Source organism: Chrysochloris asiatica, unplaced genomic scaffold (genome assembly GCF_000296735.1).
Source record: "Chrysochloris asiatica unplaced genomic scaffold, ChrAsi1.0 scaffold00119, whole genome shotgun sequence".
NCBI classification, from domain to species: Eukaryota; Metazoa; Chordata; class Mammalia; order Afrosoricida; family Chrysochloridae; genus Chrysochloris; species Chrysochloris asiatica.
The window spans coordinates 8597409-8614632 of NW_006408637.1; the positions used below are offsets into that span (position 1 = coordinate 8597409).

Genomic DNA, 17224 nt, shown 5'->3' on the forward strand with positions numbered 1-17224 from the left:
AGATGAATGGACTGTAGACTGAGAACTGAGGTAGTAGAAGAAATGGCAATCCCATCATAAATCAAAGAGAATGCTTTATTCAAGCTCTCTGTAAGAACGCGTGGTAGGCCATATTTAAAATAATCTACAGTAGTAGTAGAATTACTAAAAACTAATTACAACAGAATTAAAATCAGCTAAATGTGTTCCATATAACGAAATCTTTTTTACCTTTTCTAATTCTTGGCTATTAATTTCATGCAACCAGCTGAGATGTTCATGAGCTTGCAAAAAATTCGCCAACTGTCCATGCTGAGAAATGGGCTGAGATAATAGTTTGCCTCGTTTTCCTTTCTCCAGATACCAGCGGAAGAGAAAGTCTGAAAAATTCTACAAATGACAGAGCCAAGAATCCATTCAAGTTTAGAAATATGGTTTGAGATACATTTCTGATAATAAAACAGAAAACTGGTTTTAAGCATTATTATTTCCTATGTTACAGGATTTAATTAGGTAAGATACTCTAAGATTACCCAATTTACCCACTCCATCTGACAAATGAGTAACTTCAGATTCAAAAATCATGTCTTCTCAAGATCACTGATGACTCCGGTACCTTCCAGCCACAGGCCGCGGCTACTTAAATTTAAATGAACTAAAGTCAAAAACTCCGTTCCTCCGTCACACTGGCTACATTTCAACTGTTGAACAGCCTTAAGTGGCTAGTGGCTACCATTTTGGCCAGCACATATATAGAAAATTTCATTATCATAGAAAGTAATAGTCACAATGCGGAGGCTTTAGCTTCCAAATGCTCAAGGGTAGAACGCTGAGCTAGATGACAAACTAGAACCTTGCTGTTAAGTGCTGTTGAGTTGATTCTGACTCATAGTGACCCTGTACAGGGCTTCCAAGGAGCAGCTGGTGAGTCTGAACCACTGACCCTGTGGTTCAAACTGACCTTGTGGTCCAGTACTCTGTCCCACAGCGCCACACCAGGACTCCAAATCAGCACCTAGAGGAGTCTTACAGACCTGGCCAATGTTCCACACCTGATGTGTACGAATGGAGGAGTGGTACATGAGGTGAGGTTGGCAATCAAAGTACAATTGTCCTGTAATCTTACAGTGTTTTGAGAGATTTTCCCACTAACAGTGGAACCTATAACAAACATCGGTCTCATTCTCATACTTTTGGAATCAAAAACAACATAATAAAATTGCACCCAATCTCTGGCCTCCTTGGTTCTCTCAGTCTCTATCCAACCAGTAAGCCTCTTCTGACTGGACTGAATGATCTGCCTCTCTCTCATCTTTTCTACCGAAAAGAATAAAGAGAAAACTCTCCCAGGGGGAAATAAAAATTGACTTTCATCTTTATCCTTCCTTTGTACACACAGTGTCCAAAATATAATCTTAAACTAAGATACAAGAAGAAAACTATGACTAATATTGCTTTAGCTATGATGTAAAATACTAGGGAAATTGCATCCAACAATTACAGTACCAATCAAATACCCCGTTAAAAATATAGAAATCATGAAAAAGGCCACGAGGCATCTGGTCAGGGAATGATGGAATCCCCAAGACTACGGTCCTTAGTGACTTTCCAAGTCTGAAAATGAGCTCATCCCCATGGCTGACTCTTCAGTCAATGAGATTGGGTCGGTTTCCTCACAGCAACCTTGTATAGGATTTCCCAGGAGTGGCTGGTGAGTCGAAACCGCTGACCTTGTGGTTGAAACCAACCTTGCGATTCAGTGCCTGTCCTGTAGTGTCACACCAGGACTCCAAACTATGTGGTGGTGTTGGTTATGTGCCGTGGACTCGGTTCTAATTCTCCCACGGAACAAATGGTAGTTTCGAACTGCTGACCTTGAGGTTAGCAGACGGATTCATAACCACTGTTACCAGAGCTTCTTCCAAACTAGAGACAGGTCTATTTTTGTTGTTGTTATGTGCCAGGGAGTTAGTTCTGACTCATAATAACCCTGTGTAGGGTTTCTGAGGCTTTAAATGTTTGCAGGAGTAAAAAGCCTCACCTTTCTCCCACAGAGTGGCTGGCAGTTTTAAATCACCAACCGTGTGGTTCACAGTTTTAGTGAAGGGAAGGACACTAGGAAAGCCTGCACCTCTTCGAATAATCAACTACTTGAGGTCATAAGGTCAGCATTTACCCAGGAATAACTTTGAGATGGGCTAGGGAAAACAAGAGGACTGGGAACAGAAAGTACAGGGAGAAAGTGGAATCAGTGACGCTGCACTCGGGGCCCGCAGCCAATAAGATGAAGCAAAACGTATATGAATTGTTGAAAGGAAAACTCTCTGTAAACCTTTATCTAACTCATCACAATAAAGAGTGAAAACAAAGTTACAGAATGTTTGTAGGAAAAACGTGCAAAAAAGCAACTGACCAAACATGTTTGTGACAATATTGAGTAAGAAACAAAGAAAGAATATAAAATAATTGTCAAAACGTATTTCTGGGTCATGAAATTTAGGGTGATTTTTATCGTCTTTTTTGTTTATAGAGGTTTTCTGAATTTCATAACACTTATAACATGGAAAAACATTGTTTTAAAAAGGAAGTGCTCTGGTGGCACAATGGTTAAGCACTCAGCTGTTAACTGGAAGGTCAGCAGTTCAAACCCCCCAGTCACTGCTCATGAGAAAGACCCAGTAACCTGCTCCTGTGAAGCTTAGAGCCAGGACCCTTCCGGGTAGCTTTCCTGCTCTGGAGGGTAACTGCAGGAGAGACCTGACTCGACAGGACCCAACAGCAATCAGAGAAAACTAAGATTACTGCTTTCACGAGCAACTGAAATTTACCTAAATGGTAGTCTCACAATGTGAATGTTTTTTTAAAAGAAATAAGAAACATGATATCAGGCCCAAGGACAGCAGGAACCAAAGGTGTCTGTAAATACGAGCTCTCTACAAGTAGTACAAATCTCTTACCTTCCAGGTATTTCCTGTTCCAATCGTTTCAGCCTTACGCATACACTAATACCATGTGACTCTGCGTCTTTATCATAACTTCACATATAAGAACAGAAATAAAATCTTTAACTGGAAGAAATCTTTCAGTAATATTTATAATGAATTGTTTTTCAATTTATAAAGAAACGCAATGTACGAGTCAATGTCTTCTTAACAGGATTCCAGCTACAGAAGGGGTGCACTATATTCCTGCTATGGACTGAACCGGTCCCCTTAAAATATGTGCTGTAAACCCTAAACTCTTCTACTTGTTGGGATGGGCCCATTTGGGAATCAGACCTTCTTTCTTATGTGACTGAGACCGTATTAGTGTAGGGTTTGAGGTAGAAACGTGCAGATTAGGCAGAGAAGAAAGCACAGATGGCGGAGGCCAGATGCCATGCCACTTGACAACAGCTCCGGCACTCACCGGAAAAGAGACCGGGCCCTTCCTCCAGAACCAACAAAGTTCTGAGAGCCGGTACCCTGAATGTATTCTCTGAGCCTCCCAGGCTGTAAGACTGGGTAAAGCTGTGGCGTGGTAGGACAAGCACCTGCCAGCTAACTGAAAAATTGGTGGTTCAAAGCCAGCAGCTGCTCCCAGGAAACTCTATAGCACTACTCTAAGTTGCAACCACTCAATGGCACTCAACAACAACAAACTGCGAGGCAATAAATTTGTTTGTTACAGTCACACATTCGTGGTATTTCTGTCACAGCAGTACTAATAAGTTAAAACCCCAAAGGCAGTTCCTAAATGTTAAAGCCACACACAGAATTTACTACCCCAATGATCAATCTTTGTTACCTGATCAGCAAACTGGGTCATATAACGCTGCAGTCTCCCCTGGTTGTCGGTTTGCTCACACATTTGCACCAAGATGTCAAAGTCACAGTATTTCTCTGCTAAAGAAGCAGCCCACTGATGCTGGCCTAATGCAACTATGGAGATGAGAACAAATGTGGAAAAAACACTGTTAACAAAGTTCGTCTGTAATGAAAAAAAAAAAAAAAAATCAAAGTTGTACTTTATTCATATTAAGCTCTAAAAGTTATTAAAGTGATGGAAACATTTTCAGTTACTGGTATTAGTTTATAATCAACAAAAACTCACTAAAGATGGAAATTCAGGTGCTCGTTTCTTCCTTGTCTACCAGAATGCCACTGCCTTCCTTCATACCCTAGCTAAACACCTAACAGTGCCTAACCCTTGCCTTGGAATCATGTGCTTTTTCCTTCTTCTGTACTCTCGGATGGGCCTTCCACTGTGCACACACGCTCCTGAGCAGCCTCGTTATTCCTGCCCACCTCCCGAGAGGAGCTCTTTAAGAGCAGTTTCCGGGTGAATTTACCCCCTTTTCAAAGCATCTTCAACAGCTTCCATCATAGTCCACCTGAAAAAGGTTAAATGGCACATGTACTGGAAAACAGGTTCAGGAAAGGAATACAGAAAGTGCACATATTTGCTTTGTCCTAAGTCTTTGATGAAGGAGCTCTGGTACGAATCACGCTGCTAATCTCATGGTCAGCAGTTCGAAACTACCAGCTGTTCAACAGGAGAAAGGTGATACTTTCTGCTCCCATAAAGATTTGCAGCCTTGGAAACCCTGTGCAGGGTCACTATGAGTTGGAACTGACTCCAAGGTACTTAACAACAAATCTTCGGTTAACAACACTATACTGAATAAACTACATTAACTATTTGACTCCTTCATCCATTCTGCAAATTCAAAGACTTATTCAGGGTCTTGGTGTGGTGCTGTAGGATAAACACTGAACTGCTAAGTGCAGGACAGAGCTTCAAACCTGCCAGCCATTCCCTGGAAGCCCTATACAAGGTCATTATGAATTAGAACCACCTTAGCTGCTCCTCAAAAACGCCACACAGGATCGCTTTGAGTCGGAATTCACTCAACACTGAACACAACAACAACAACAATGGCACGTAATAACAACAACACTCATTGCAGTTACTGTCGATTCCCACTCACAGCAACCTTATGTGTGTCGGAGTAAAACTGTGCTCCACCGGGTTCTCAGTGGCTGAATTTTCACAAGTGGATCACCAGACCTTTCTGCTAAGGTGTAACTGGGGGAGCTCAAGCCTCCAATCCTTTGGTTGGTAGCCAAGTGCATTAACAGGATCTGTTTGTACCCAGTTGCCCTGACTCAGAAGCAGGCCTCCGTTAAGACCAGGTACTTACGCAGAGGAGATAGGAGGTCTGATCTCTTCTGCAGGTACTCCATTTCCAGAGTGCTGTATCTGTCTTGATCACTGGATTTGTCTAGAGATTTCAGCTGAGAAACATAGCCATCCAGGAAGCAATCAATCAGTGCTACCAGCTGTTCTGTCAGAATGTTTCGGAGGCTGCTGTCTGCCTGAGGATAAACCATCTTGAGGACAATACCATGTTGACGCACTATTGCTGTTCGAATGCCACTGGGACCACTTGTTGCTGTGAAATCACACAAAATACGGTAAACTAAGGTTCTATAATGGCTACAGGAAAGAGTAATTGCCTAAAAATTATGCCACTTCATTAGGCTTGAAAAATAAATCAAACAGATGTTTAATTGATCTCTCTGTGTCCTGTGCAAACCCCATCTTCTCTATAGAAAGCCAAATCCAACAAAACTTGATCCTTCTTTCTAAACTCCTTACTGTTCCACGTGTACATTTTTGTATTAAATCAACATACATGATAGCCAATATCTTTAGGGTCAGAACCTGCTTCTGTGAATCACTATTTGAAATAAATTACCAAGACCTATCAGTGATTCCAAGGGACTTGACTTAGACCAGAGTTCCGTTTCTAGAGATGGCACACGTGATTGTTGATTTCATTCAGAAACTTTCATTAGGGGAGTGACACAAGCATCCCAAACAAGGGATCACTAGAAGAAAACCTGGACGTCCTAACAAATCCGTGCCCGCAGTCTCACCTGTCCACGGAACATACTCAGGTTCCTTCTCTAGCGGTTCTTCAGTTCTCTTATACAAGGAGCTTTTATTTTGGCGATAATGATTAGCAGCCTGCAGCATGTCCTGAAGAGAAACCGATGAAATGTGTTATCACACTCAGAACGTGATGAGTCATAGCTGAAGATGATGTGAAATATCAAAGTCGGTTAATATTGAAAAAACAAAAACAAACTCGGCATGGGTCTGGAAGACTCCTTTCTCACTTCTTTCTGCGTTTAAAATCTGTTTTACTTTATAATTTAAGTTCCATTTTGGAAAACAGCTTCTAGTTATTGAGCTCTGGAAGCAAAATGGTTCAGCACTTGCCTGTTAACGGAAAGACTGGCTGTTCAAACCCAGCAGCTGTGTGGGAAAAACATCTAGCAATGTTTCCTTATAGACTGCATCCGATAGGTCAGTTCTCCTCTGACACAGAGAGCCATGATGAGTCGGTACCAACTTGACAGCACCGAACCTCACTGGTTTTATTTACCAGATCAATAATATACACAGCAAACTTGTAAACACTACCTTGACATTAATACATTTGTAATGATACAAACATCCCTTCCTGATGAAATGCTTATTTTACCAAATTGAAACTTGGATTGTAAACACCTGTTTACATGCACAAGACAAACACTCCACATAACTACTGACTAATAAAATGACTGAGATTTTTCCTTGTTTTTTTTTTTTTTTTGAGTTAACATATGGCTAAAACCTTATACTTTCCTGGGCGTACAGAATGGAACATGGAAATCACTGTCTTTCTCTTCTATCCACACTGTAAGCTTTACTTTTCTGAAACCATCACTATAAACTTTGTACCTTCAAGATATTGTTCACGTTGATGACCACTTCAGCCCATTCAACAGAGTCCATCGCCATGTCCTTCAAGACTTGCTCCTCGTGCTCCAGTAGACACTCGCAGATTGTATCTACTTGGGACACCTGAGGAGTACAGAGACGTTACCTACGTACCACAAAAGTCATGGTGATAGCTTACAACAACAGATACGTACCATCTAACTCAATGGATTTTACTAAGTTGTATCTTCAGCTCACTATACAGGTGAAAATGTAGTAACAATGATGGAGAAAATATAATGAAAAACCAAGAAAAGTTAGAATCTCCTATATGAGTGTCCAAATAAAAACTCTCGTAGATAAGCAATTCTGGATTATTACCAAGTAACTAAAATATTTATTTGTGATAGTCATTAGTGCTGAGTGTGAGCTTTAAATTATGCGAAGTTACAAACGACTTCACTTTACCATGTGCACATTGTAAGAATAACAATAGCCCGACACTAATGAACTGCATAATTGCTTTCTTGGAGGATTCACCCCTTCTTTAGTCATAATAGAAATGTTTGTAGAACAGTAGTAGGTATTTAAGAAAATTACTAAATAAATATACAATTTCTTACTGTTCTTTCCCCCCCACTAATCAACGATACATATATACACACACAACATCTATTTCTATTTTTATGTATTCTCTCTTCCTTATTCCCCCTTCTAATTCATTATGGTTATACCAAAACTATACCCAAAGGAAGCCCAAGACCAGCACACTTCAACATAAAAATCTGTTTTTCCATATAAACTATATATGGATAAAGAAAAAAAAAAGTCATAAAAATCAAAGTCGCTTGATTTGTTACAACATGAACTGTGAGGTGAATTACTTTTTTCTCTTTGACTCAAATTTCTGGTATATTTGTAGTAATACTAATAAACCCTAATAAACCCGATTTTATATTGAAGCTAACAGTTTAAAACACAAAAACAAGAAATAAAAAGTGCTTTGCTCACACTCTAGAAAAACAACAAAAGAAACCTAACTCAAATGTATATAAAAAAGAAATCCGTCAAACCAATTTCTGGCATCATTTAACTTATTTGTGGAACCAAATAAATCAAATAGTTTATGGAATCAACAGCTAACCTGCGCATCAGCCAATGTCTTCCTATTAAACTATATATAGTACCTCAAACATTACCAAAAAAAGACCTGCTAGTAGTTATGTTCAATGTTAGAATACACTCTAGACTGTAAGAAGAAGGAAGTAAAATCTGAGGTGTCAAATAGTTAGAAGTTCCCCAAATATTAAAAAAAAAAAAAAAATGATTACAAACTTCACAGTGTTAGAGAGGAGCCAGAATTGTTTCCACAATCAGACAATGTCTCAGTTAAGGACCACAAACTCCACAAACAGCCTGGCAGGCTGGATACTGGACTAAGAGCCCCCTGGGGTGTATGGTCTCAGTTAGAACCTGTAAGAGCTCTAAGTCTTAATGGTGAGCTCTTTGACAGTGACAGTACAATCCACCCTGTCTGTCTCACAGGACTGTGAAGCAGCTGACAAACATATTAAGGAACTTAGTATTATTACTATAACGTGTAACTGCTACTAGCGGGCTAGTGTCTATATCTGTTCTCCCTTTAACGTTTACAGTAGACTTTTCACTTGATTTAAAAAATGAGGAGATTTAATAAAAGATTTACATACAAAAGTAAGGACAATGAAGAGATACCAATAAGAGAAGATACGCAAGGGAGAAGAGCAGGAGCGGAGTGTGGGAGCCGACCCAGAGAAGTGGCAACGTCCCCCACGTAAACTATCACTCAATTCACAGTAAAAATTAAAAAAAAAAAAAAAAGAAAGGATGTGGTACCTCATGGTCCAGGAGTCTTAGTGGCACCGTAAGATAAGCACTCGACTGCTAACCACAAGGTCAGCAATTGAAACCCGTCTGCCACCCCACAGGAGAAAGAAGCTTTCTGTTCCCGAAAAGATCTGCAGTCTTGGAAACATTATACTGGGTGGAAAGATTTGCAGTCTTGGAAACGTTACACCAGGTGGCAATGGCAGTTGGTCTGTTTTTTTGGTTAGGTAGGACCCAGGGCCAGGGCCAGTCAGGAGTCACTATCACCCTACAGGCCTGATGGGGGTGGGGGTGGGGGTGGGTGGGTATAGGCAGGACTTGTGGTAACCTGATAGTTCATAGATAGGTATAAGTGGTAAATGAATGATCAGTAAGTGATACATTGAGTGATACTTTATTTAGAAAATACGGTATCTAACTTAAAATTTCAGCAAGAGCTTTTATAATTTCATTTGCTATCCGTTTTGTCCCTGCTGGCATGAGTGATAAATGGCACCGCTAAGCAAAGCCACATTAAGGGACTTAACTTACCTCTCTAAAGAAGACATCTGCAGGAGTCAGGTTCGATGGGATTTCACAGTCCCTTTTGTTCAAGGCAATCACTATAGCAGTATTCACCAGATCAGAAAGCCTGGAGTGGTGGTTCTTGAGAACTATAGCAGCTGACAACTTTTCTGCATGCTCACAAAGCAGGAGCCGAGTTGCCATTGGCAGCCCTCTTACAGCACAAGTGCTGAGCCGTCCAAATAAGCCAACCTTGTAAAAGACGACACTGATCTCAGAGAGCGTGAACAGTAGGAGCACGCTCCCAGAAAACATTCAGAGCAGTCACGTAATCTAGTCACACCCACTGCTATTGCTGTTGTTGTGAAGTGTCCTTGAACTAGTTCCAATCCAGTTGAGTTGGGTCCAATCCATAGCAACCCTGTAGAGGGTTTCCGAGGAGCAGCTGGTGAGCTTGAACTGCCAACCTGTGGTTCATAGTGACCCTATATAATGGCTATTTAAATGTAAATTAAACAACAACAAAAAAGCTCAACTGCAAAAAAACCATGAGGCTAGTGGCTACCACAAGGAAAAACCAATTCCTATTGGACTGCACTGGTAAGAGTCTTTAAAATTGGAACATTATTGGTTTAAAAAAAGAGCAAAAGCAGGGTGAAATATGTACACAGGAATCGCTATTTATTAATTAGAAAAACTCAGATGGGTGGTTTTATGCAACAATTCTTTCCAGCAGCAAAACCATGTTCTAATTTAGATTCAAATACATTTTACAAACAAGAAAAAGAATGTTTATATCTAATTGCACTTTAAAATGTAAAATCCAAGCCCTTGTGTAGCACTGTGTAGGGTTAATATGCTGGACTGCAAGGTCGGTTTCAACCACAAGGTCGGAGGTTCAAGTCCACCAGCTGCTCCTCGAAATCCTACACCGGATTGCTATGTGTCGGAACCAACTCTATGGCACTTAACGACAACAATATATATATATACATATATATATACATACACACATATACATATATACATATACATATATATTATGTATGGATTCCTAGTGTGGCACTGTGGGTTAATGCATCAGACTGCAACATCGGATTGAACCATAAGGCCAGCGGTTCAAGCTCACCAGTCGCTCCTCAGAAACCCTATACAGAGTCGCTATGGGTCGGAACCGACTCAACAGTACCTCACAACAACAATATATACATACGTCAGAATCCTAGTGTGGTGCTGTAGGATAATGCACTGGACCACAAGGTCATTTTGAACTGTACAGTCAGCAGTTCAAACTCACCAGTCTCTCCCTGGAAACCCCACACAGGGTTGCTCTGAGTTGGTATCAACTTGACAGCACTAACAACATATATATCTCACCTCACTGGGTTGTTTTTTTAATGTTACAAAACCTGTTTTCAGAAAACAGCACATATGAAAATATGAATGAAATTCTTCTTTAAAAGGTCCTGTCTAGTAGATATCATACGGCATAACAGAAGATGGGGAAACAACATTTGGCTGCCATCACTTTGATACTGAATAATAAGCCCTCACACAGCCCTAGAAGGAGCCCTGTAGTGCAGTAGATAATTAATTGGGCTAACTGCAAAGTAAGCAGTTCGAATCTACCAGTGGCTCCTCGAGAAATGAGGCTTTTTGTTCCCATAACGATATACAGCCTCGGAAATCCTGTATAAGGCTGCGGTGAGTAGAAACGGACTCAGTGGCATACCAGTATCACCAACACCACAGAGCCCTGTAATTACTTACTTTCAAAACAGCACAAAAAATAGAAAATGTGAGTCCCAGCCCACCCCACAAAGCACCTCAGAATAAGCGAGAAGGGATTTCCCGTTGACCGGGAGATGGTAAAGTCGGATGGCCTGGCCACCACTGGTACTCAGCAACAAGCACTCTTACTTGGTGAATGAAGTCCATGAGGAAAGAGTGGGCTTTCATCTTGTCTTCCAGCTGGTGGAGAATAATGAGTGATGTATTGCTGAAGCCAGGTGCCTCTGTTAAAACACAATAACAAAGTTTAAGCACACAGCGTACGGGTAATGCCATAGTTATTACTATAAAACAAAACTTTACGAAAACTTATACAAAAAAATCCAACAGCCTTTCACTACAATTATTTTGAATATTTGCCCATTAGTTAGAGGGGACCTAAGTAACTGTTTGAAACAGAAGAAATGGGTGCATGACACAAATTACTGTCCTTACAGGGTACTGTCCGAGACAGTGCACCCTGGTACATCCTGCAGGGCCATAGCAGAGGGAAATGTGTTCCATGGGCCACTGGAAGCTATGCACCCTCGGAGGAGCGCAGAGGGACATATGTGTCCCATCAATCCTACCATCCAGAGCCAAGAGGGACATGCTCAGTGTTACAGTCCACCCATGACCAAACATTTATCAAGAAAGACTTTAAAGAGAAAAACAATTCCATCATGAAAGGACGAATCCAGTAAAAGTTGGGGAAGTGAAGAGAAACAGACAAAGAAAGAAGGCAAATACTGATGTGTTTCTCATAACTCTCTAAGGAGGAGAGAAAATACAGGTTTGAGAGAGTCTGGGATTTCTTGGTAAACCCTCTGGCCTCCTGGTCACCACTCTTCTGTCAGTTGGTCATACTGTGGTGGCTTGTGGGCTACTGTCATGCTGGAAGCCGGAATGCCATTGGTATTATGAATGTGGTACTGTGGTGGCTTGTGTGGTTCTGTGACGCACCAGTATTTTACATACTGACAGACACAGTGTACTACATGGAGTCCTGGGGGGCACTGGACCACAAAGTCAGTCTGAACTACAAGGTCAGCAGTTCAAACTCACCAGCTGCTCCTCAAACACACTATACAGGGTCGCTATGAGTCAGAGTCAACTAGAAGGCACCTACTAACAGCAAAAACATGGCCTTAATCATTCAAACCCCAAAATTCAATCCCCGGAGGCATGATCTTATGTCTACTAAGTATTCCTAACTTTGTCCCTATGTAGTTTATTACATGTATGAATACCTGTCAGTTTGTTATACTGTGGGGGCTTGTGGGCTGCTGCTGCGATGCTGGAAACTATGCCACCGGTATTTTAAGTACCAGCAGACTCCAGACCTAAGGCAGACGAAGAAGGAGAGGTAGAACGGTTATCCACTGGAAACCTATGGACGGTATGTGAACACTACCGGAAAATGAGCCCCTCAGGTTGGAAGGCACTTAAAATACGACGAGGGCAGAGCTGCCTCCTCCAAGCAGAGCTGACCTTAATGATGCAGATGGAGCCAAGCTTACGGGACCTTCATCTGCAGAAGGGGCACAACTCACAATGAGATGACCCAGATGCAAACAGCCATTCATAATCAGAACGTAAAATGGACAAAGCAGGAATCCAAGAAAACAGGAAGTTGTCACGAATGAAATGGACGGCATATGGATCGATACCCTAAACATTACTGAGTTGAAACAGACTGCTTCTGGCTAATCTGAATCAGACAACTATGGTCCACTATGCTAGGAATGGCAAACTGGAAAGGAAGGGTATCACACTCATCATCAAAAAGAGTATCTCAAGATGACTCTTGAAGTACAATGCTGTCTGTGACAGGACAGTGTCTGTACATCTATAAGGAAAACCAGCGAATACCATTATGACCGAAATGTATGTACCAACCACTAAACCCAATGATGAAGAAAGGGAAGAATTCTAACTATTTCTCCAGTCTAAAATTGATCCAATACGCAATAATCAAGGTGCATTGATAATTACTGGTGATTGGAATGTGAAAGCTGGAAACAAAGTGAAAAATACGGTTTTGGCAATAGAAATGATGCTGGTGGTCACATGGCAGCATTTTGCAAGACCACAAAATTAATTCTTTGAAAAACCATTTTCAACAACAAAAATGGTGACTATACACGTAGACCTCACCAGATGGAACACACAGGAATGAAAGTGACTGTTTATCTGTGGAAAGAGACAACAGAGCAGCCATCAGCTCAAGTAAAATCAGGGGCCGACTGAGGAACAGACCAATAGCTGCTACGTGTGTTCGGGCTGAAGCTGAAGAAAAGTAAAACAAGGTCACCAGAGCTGTCTGCTGTTTTGTGTCCTCACATCAGTTCTGACTAATAATTATCCTATATATGGTTTCTGAGAGTTGCTGGTGGGTTTGAACTGTCAAACTTGTGGCTGGCAGTCCATGCTTATCCTAGCGTATCACCAGGGCTCAACCTTGAGTATATCCTATCTGAATTTAGAGATCATCTCAAGAACAGATTTGATACATTAGACACAAACAGTCAAAGACCAGAGGCGGGATGACATCAAGAACATCATACATGAGAAAGCAAAAGGTCATTAAAAAGATGAGAGAAAGAAAACACCAAAATGGATGTCAGAAGAGACTCTGAAAGTTGCTCTTGAACAGAGATGCTCTTGAACACAGAGAAGCAAAAGTGACTGGACAAAAGAATGCAGTAAAAGAGCTGAAGAGAACATTTCAAAATGGAGCTTGAGAAGACAAAATGAAACATGTAAAGGCCTGGAATCAGAAAACCGAAAGGGAAGGACACGTTCATTCCACCTTTCTCAAGCTGAAGGAACTGAAGAAAAATTCAAGCCTCGCCTTTAAGTAGTGAGGATTCTATGAGCAAAACATTGAGTGAAGCAGGAATCATCAAAAAAAAAGAAGGAAAACAGTCACTGTGCCAAAAAGAACTAATAGATGTTCAACCATTTTAAGAGATAGCTTATGAACAAGAATGAAAGGTACTGAAGGGAATCCAAGCTGTACTGAATACAATGGTGAAAAACAAGACTCCAGGAATTGATGGAACACAATTTCAAATGTTTCAACAAACTAATGCAATATTGGCAGTGTCAATTCATCTATGCCAAGAAATTTGGAAGACAGCTATCTGGCTAACAAGTTAGAAGAGGTTCACATTTGTGCCCATTCCAAAGAAAGGTGATCCAATAGAATGAAGTAATTACTGAACAGTATTAATATCACATGTAAGTAAAATTTTGCTGAAGGTAATTAAAAAATGGTTCCAACAGCACATCGACTGGGAGCTACCAGAAATTCAAGTTGGATTCAGAAGACAACATGGAAGGTGGGTTATGACTGCAAGCATCAGATAGATCTGGGCAGAAAGCAAAGGCTACCAGAACGATGTTTATTTGTGTCTTACTGATGATGCAAAGGCTTTAAACCGTGTGGACCCTAACAAACTACGGATACTATTGCAAAGAATGGGCATTCCAGAACACTTAGTTGGGCTCATGAGGAACCTGGATATAGACAAATAGAAAATTGTTCAAACAAAACAAGGGGTTACTGAATTGTTTAAAATCAGAAACTGTGCGACAGGGTTGAATTCTTTCACCACACTTAATCTGTATGCAGAGCACATAATTCGAGAAGTTGGATTATATGATGAATGTGGACTGAGGACTGGAGGAAGACTCATTAACAACCTACGATAAGTAGATGTTGGAAGTGAAGAGGACTTGAAGTAGTTACTGATAAAGATCAAAGACTGCAGTCTTCGGTATGGATTACACTGCAATGTAAGGAAAACAAAAATCCTCACAACTGGACCAATAAATAACGTGATAAACTGAAAAATGGCTGAAGTTGCAAAGATTTCCTTTTACTTGGATCCACGATCAATGTTCATGGAAGCTGCAGTCAAGAAACCAAACGACGGATTGCATTAGGCAAATGTGCTGCACAAGCCCTCTTTAAAGTGTTGAAGAGCAAAGATGCTCCCGTCAATAACCTCATATGCATGCCAACGCTGAACAATGAGGAAGGAAGGAAGACTGGAGAATCGATGCTTTTGAATTATGGTGGTGTAAAAAGAATACTGAAAGTGCCACTGACTGCCAGAGGAACAAACATGTTTTAGAAGAAGTATGGCTGGGATGCACCTTACAAACAAGGATGGCGAGACTTCTCTCCAGTATTTCTGAGATGTTGTCTAGAAGGGCCAGTCCTCGAAGAAAGACATCATGCTTGGTGAAGTGGAGGGTCCACCCAACGAGAAGGACTGACACATAACAACTGTGAGGATGGCGCAGAACCCAGTGGTGCTTTGTTCTGCTGGTCACAGGACCGCTACCAGGCAGAACTGACCTGACAGCACCCTGATGCTGCTGGGAAGTGTGAAGAGGGCAGTCACATGGGCACGCAGGAGGACCTCATCTGTCAACTTCCACCTGGGGAGACTGCTTACTGTCACTGACTATGTTAAAACTACCATCTTACTCGGGGACACATTAAACGTCAAGTGTCCAATTATAAACTCAGAAGGGCTAATTAGTCTGTATGAAAACAATTGTTAAGTACCATCAACTGGGTTCCGACTCAAAGCGACCCTCTATACGGTTTCCAAGGCACAGCGGGTGAGTTTCAGCTGCCGACCTTGTGGCCCAGTGCTTATCTTACAGCACCACACCAGGGCTCCCAGGACAATTAGGACTCGTTAGAATGTCTCCTCAGTTTCTGTTTTATTACCTACCCTTTCCAAAATAGACCTCACTGGCTATCATCTTTTATAAATATATCAAATTGTTTGAGAAATTAAAACGAGACCCTTTAAAAAGAAGAACCAGAATATTCTTCTCTAAACCGATCACCCCATCATATTACATCCGATGCATTCTTACCCTCGGGGACAGACTCAGCCCAGCGTGGATCTGATGCCGGATAATCATCTGTCAGGTCCACACTAATCTGGGTAACGGCTCTGTCTAGTTCACAGTCAGATTCCAAATCAGCACACGCGGAAAACAGCTCATCAACCACCATCTGAGCATGACCTAAATCCTTTCTGCAATGAAATTACAATACGAAAGTATTAAGGGTGGTAAAACATTTTCAGAACTCACCTAGAAAAGACAAAATAAATCCCCTCTTAGAAGATTTAGTGCAAAGCTAATTATCTTTACTAAAAGTTAATAAAGGGGAGCAAGCTACGATGTATTAAGTCAAAAAAGATAAATACTTATAACATGCAAAGGCCGGAGGTGGGATGGAATGTTACACCACACATTAAACACTGTCCTGGACTTCACCAAATATGTGGTGTGATGGAGGCATCAGATGAATAAATAAATAAGCAACTCTACAGGCAGGGAGGAGACAGAGACTGTAAAGCCTTCGAAAGGGCCTGAGGCCGCTAGAGAGGCCCAGGAAATCATCCTGGAGGACAAGAGCGTTAAGCTGAGGACAGGCAAGGAGCTGGTCAGTCAAGGCCAGCACGAGGAGGACAGCTGGAACATGTACTGACTTGTAAACAGTTGAGTCTGTGCATCAGGAAACAGAGGGTAGGGCAGAGATAAAGTCGTGCATTTCTTCAGATACCACCCAGGGACAGTGTCAGATTATCCAACAAGTAAGATAAGCACAGGCTTACTTACGCTTATGTTGACTTTCACAATATCAAAGGTTCTGATACTACACATTGCTGGCATGTCTCTCTCCCAACCCCACATCACCTTCTTACAAAATCAAGACCTTGTTTCAAACTGACAACATCTGGCAAGAGACAAAAGGAGAAAGAAGCAAGCCGAGAAAAAGGACCAGAGTGCCGCCCAGAAAGAAGACCCTACACTGGATAGGGTTCCCAAGGGGCGGCTAGCATGCTAACGCGCAGTGCCACACCGGGACTCTGAGAATCTACTGTTGCTGTTGTTGTTGTTATGTGCTGTAGAGTCAGTGCCGACTCATAGCAACCCTGCACAGGGATTCCGAGGCTGTAAATCTTTACGGGAGCAGAAAGCCTCTTCTTTCTCCCGCGGAACTGCTGGTAGTTTCAAACAGCTGACCTTAAGGTTGGCAGCCCGACTCATAACCACTACGCCACCAACCTCCTAGACCCAGGGAAAGACTGATACCAAATCACAACGAGATCTCCAAGGAACATTGATTGGGCTCACTGACATTAAAAGGAGACAAGGACCGTCCCCTAGAGCCAACTAAGAAAGAAAGTTTTCTCCTACAGGTGGCGTCGTGACTTTGGACTTCTAACTCCCTAAACTATGACAGAAGACATTTCTATTTGTTAAAGCCATTCCTTGTGTGATATTTGTTATAGCCGCACTTGATAACAGAAGACAT

The 17224-nt window shown here is 41.5% G+C and overlaps 1 protein-coding gene across 1 annotated transcript in view; it reads right to left on the minus strand.

The window, feature by feature from the left end:
• NUP133 (nucleoporin 133kDa) overlaps positions 1 to 17224 on the minus strand; it is a 100320-nt gene that overhangs the window by 32265 nt on the left and 50831 nt on the right. Inside the window, exons 13-20 of the mRNA XM_006868591.1 lie at positions 15772 to 15935; positions 11020 to 11114; positions 9127 to 9351; positions 6751 to 6873; positions 5901 to 6003; positions 5162 to 5413; positions 3766 to 3899; positions 211 to 369 (exon numbers count right to left, since the gene is read on the minus strand). Of these exons, the coding sequence (XP_006868653.1) occupies positions 211 to 369; positions 3766 to 3899; positions 5162 to 5413; positions 5901 to 6003; positions 6751 to 6873; positions 9127 to 9351; positions 11020 to 11114; positions 15772 to 15935 (1255 nt within the window). The remainder of the gene's footprint in view (positions 1 to 210; positions 370 to 3765; positions 3900 to 5161; positions 5414 to 5900; positions 6004 to 6750; positions 6874 to 9126; positions 9352 to 11019; positions 11115 to 15771; positions 15936 to 17224) is intronic.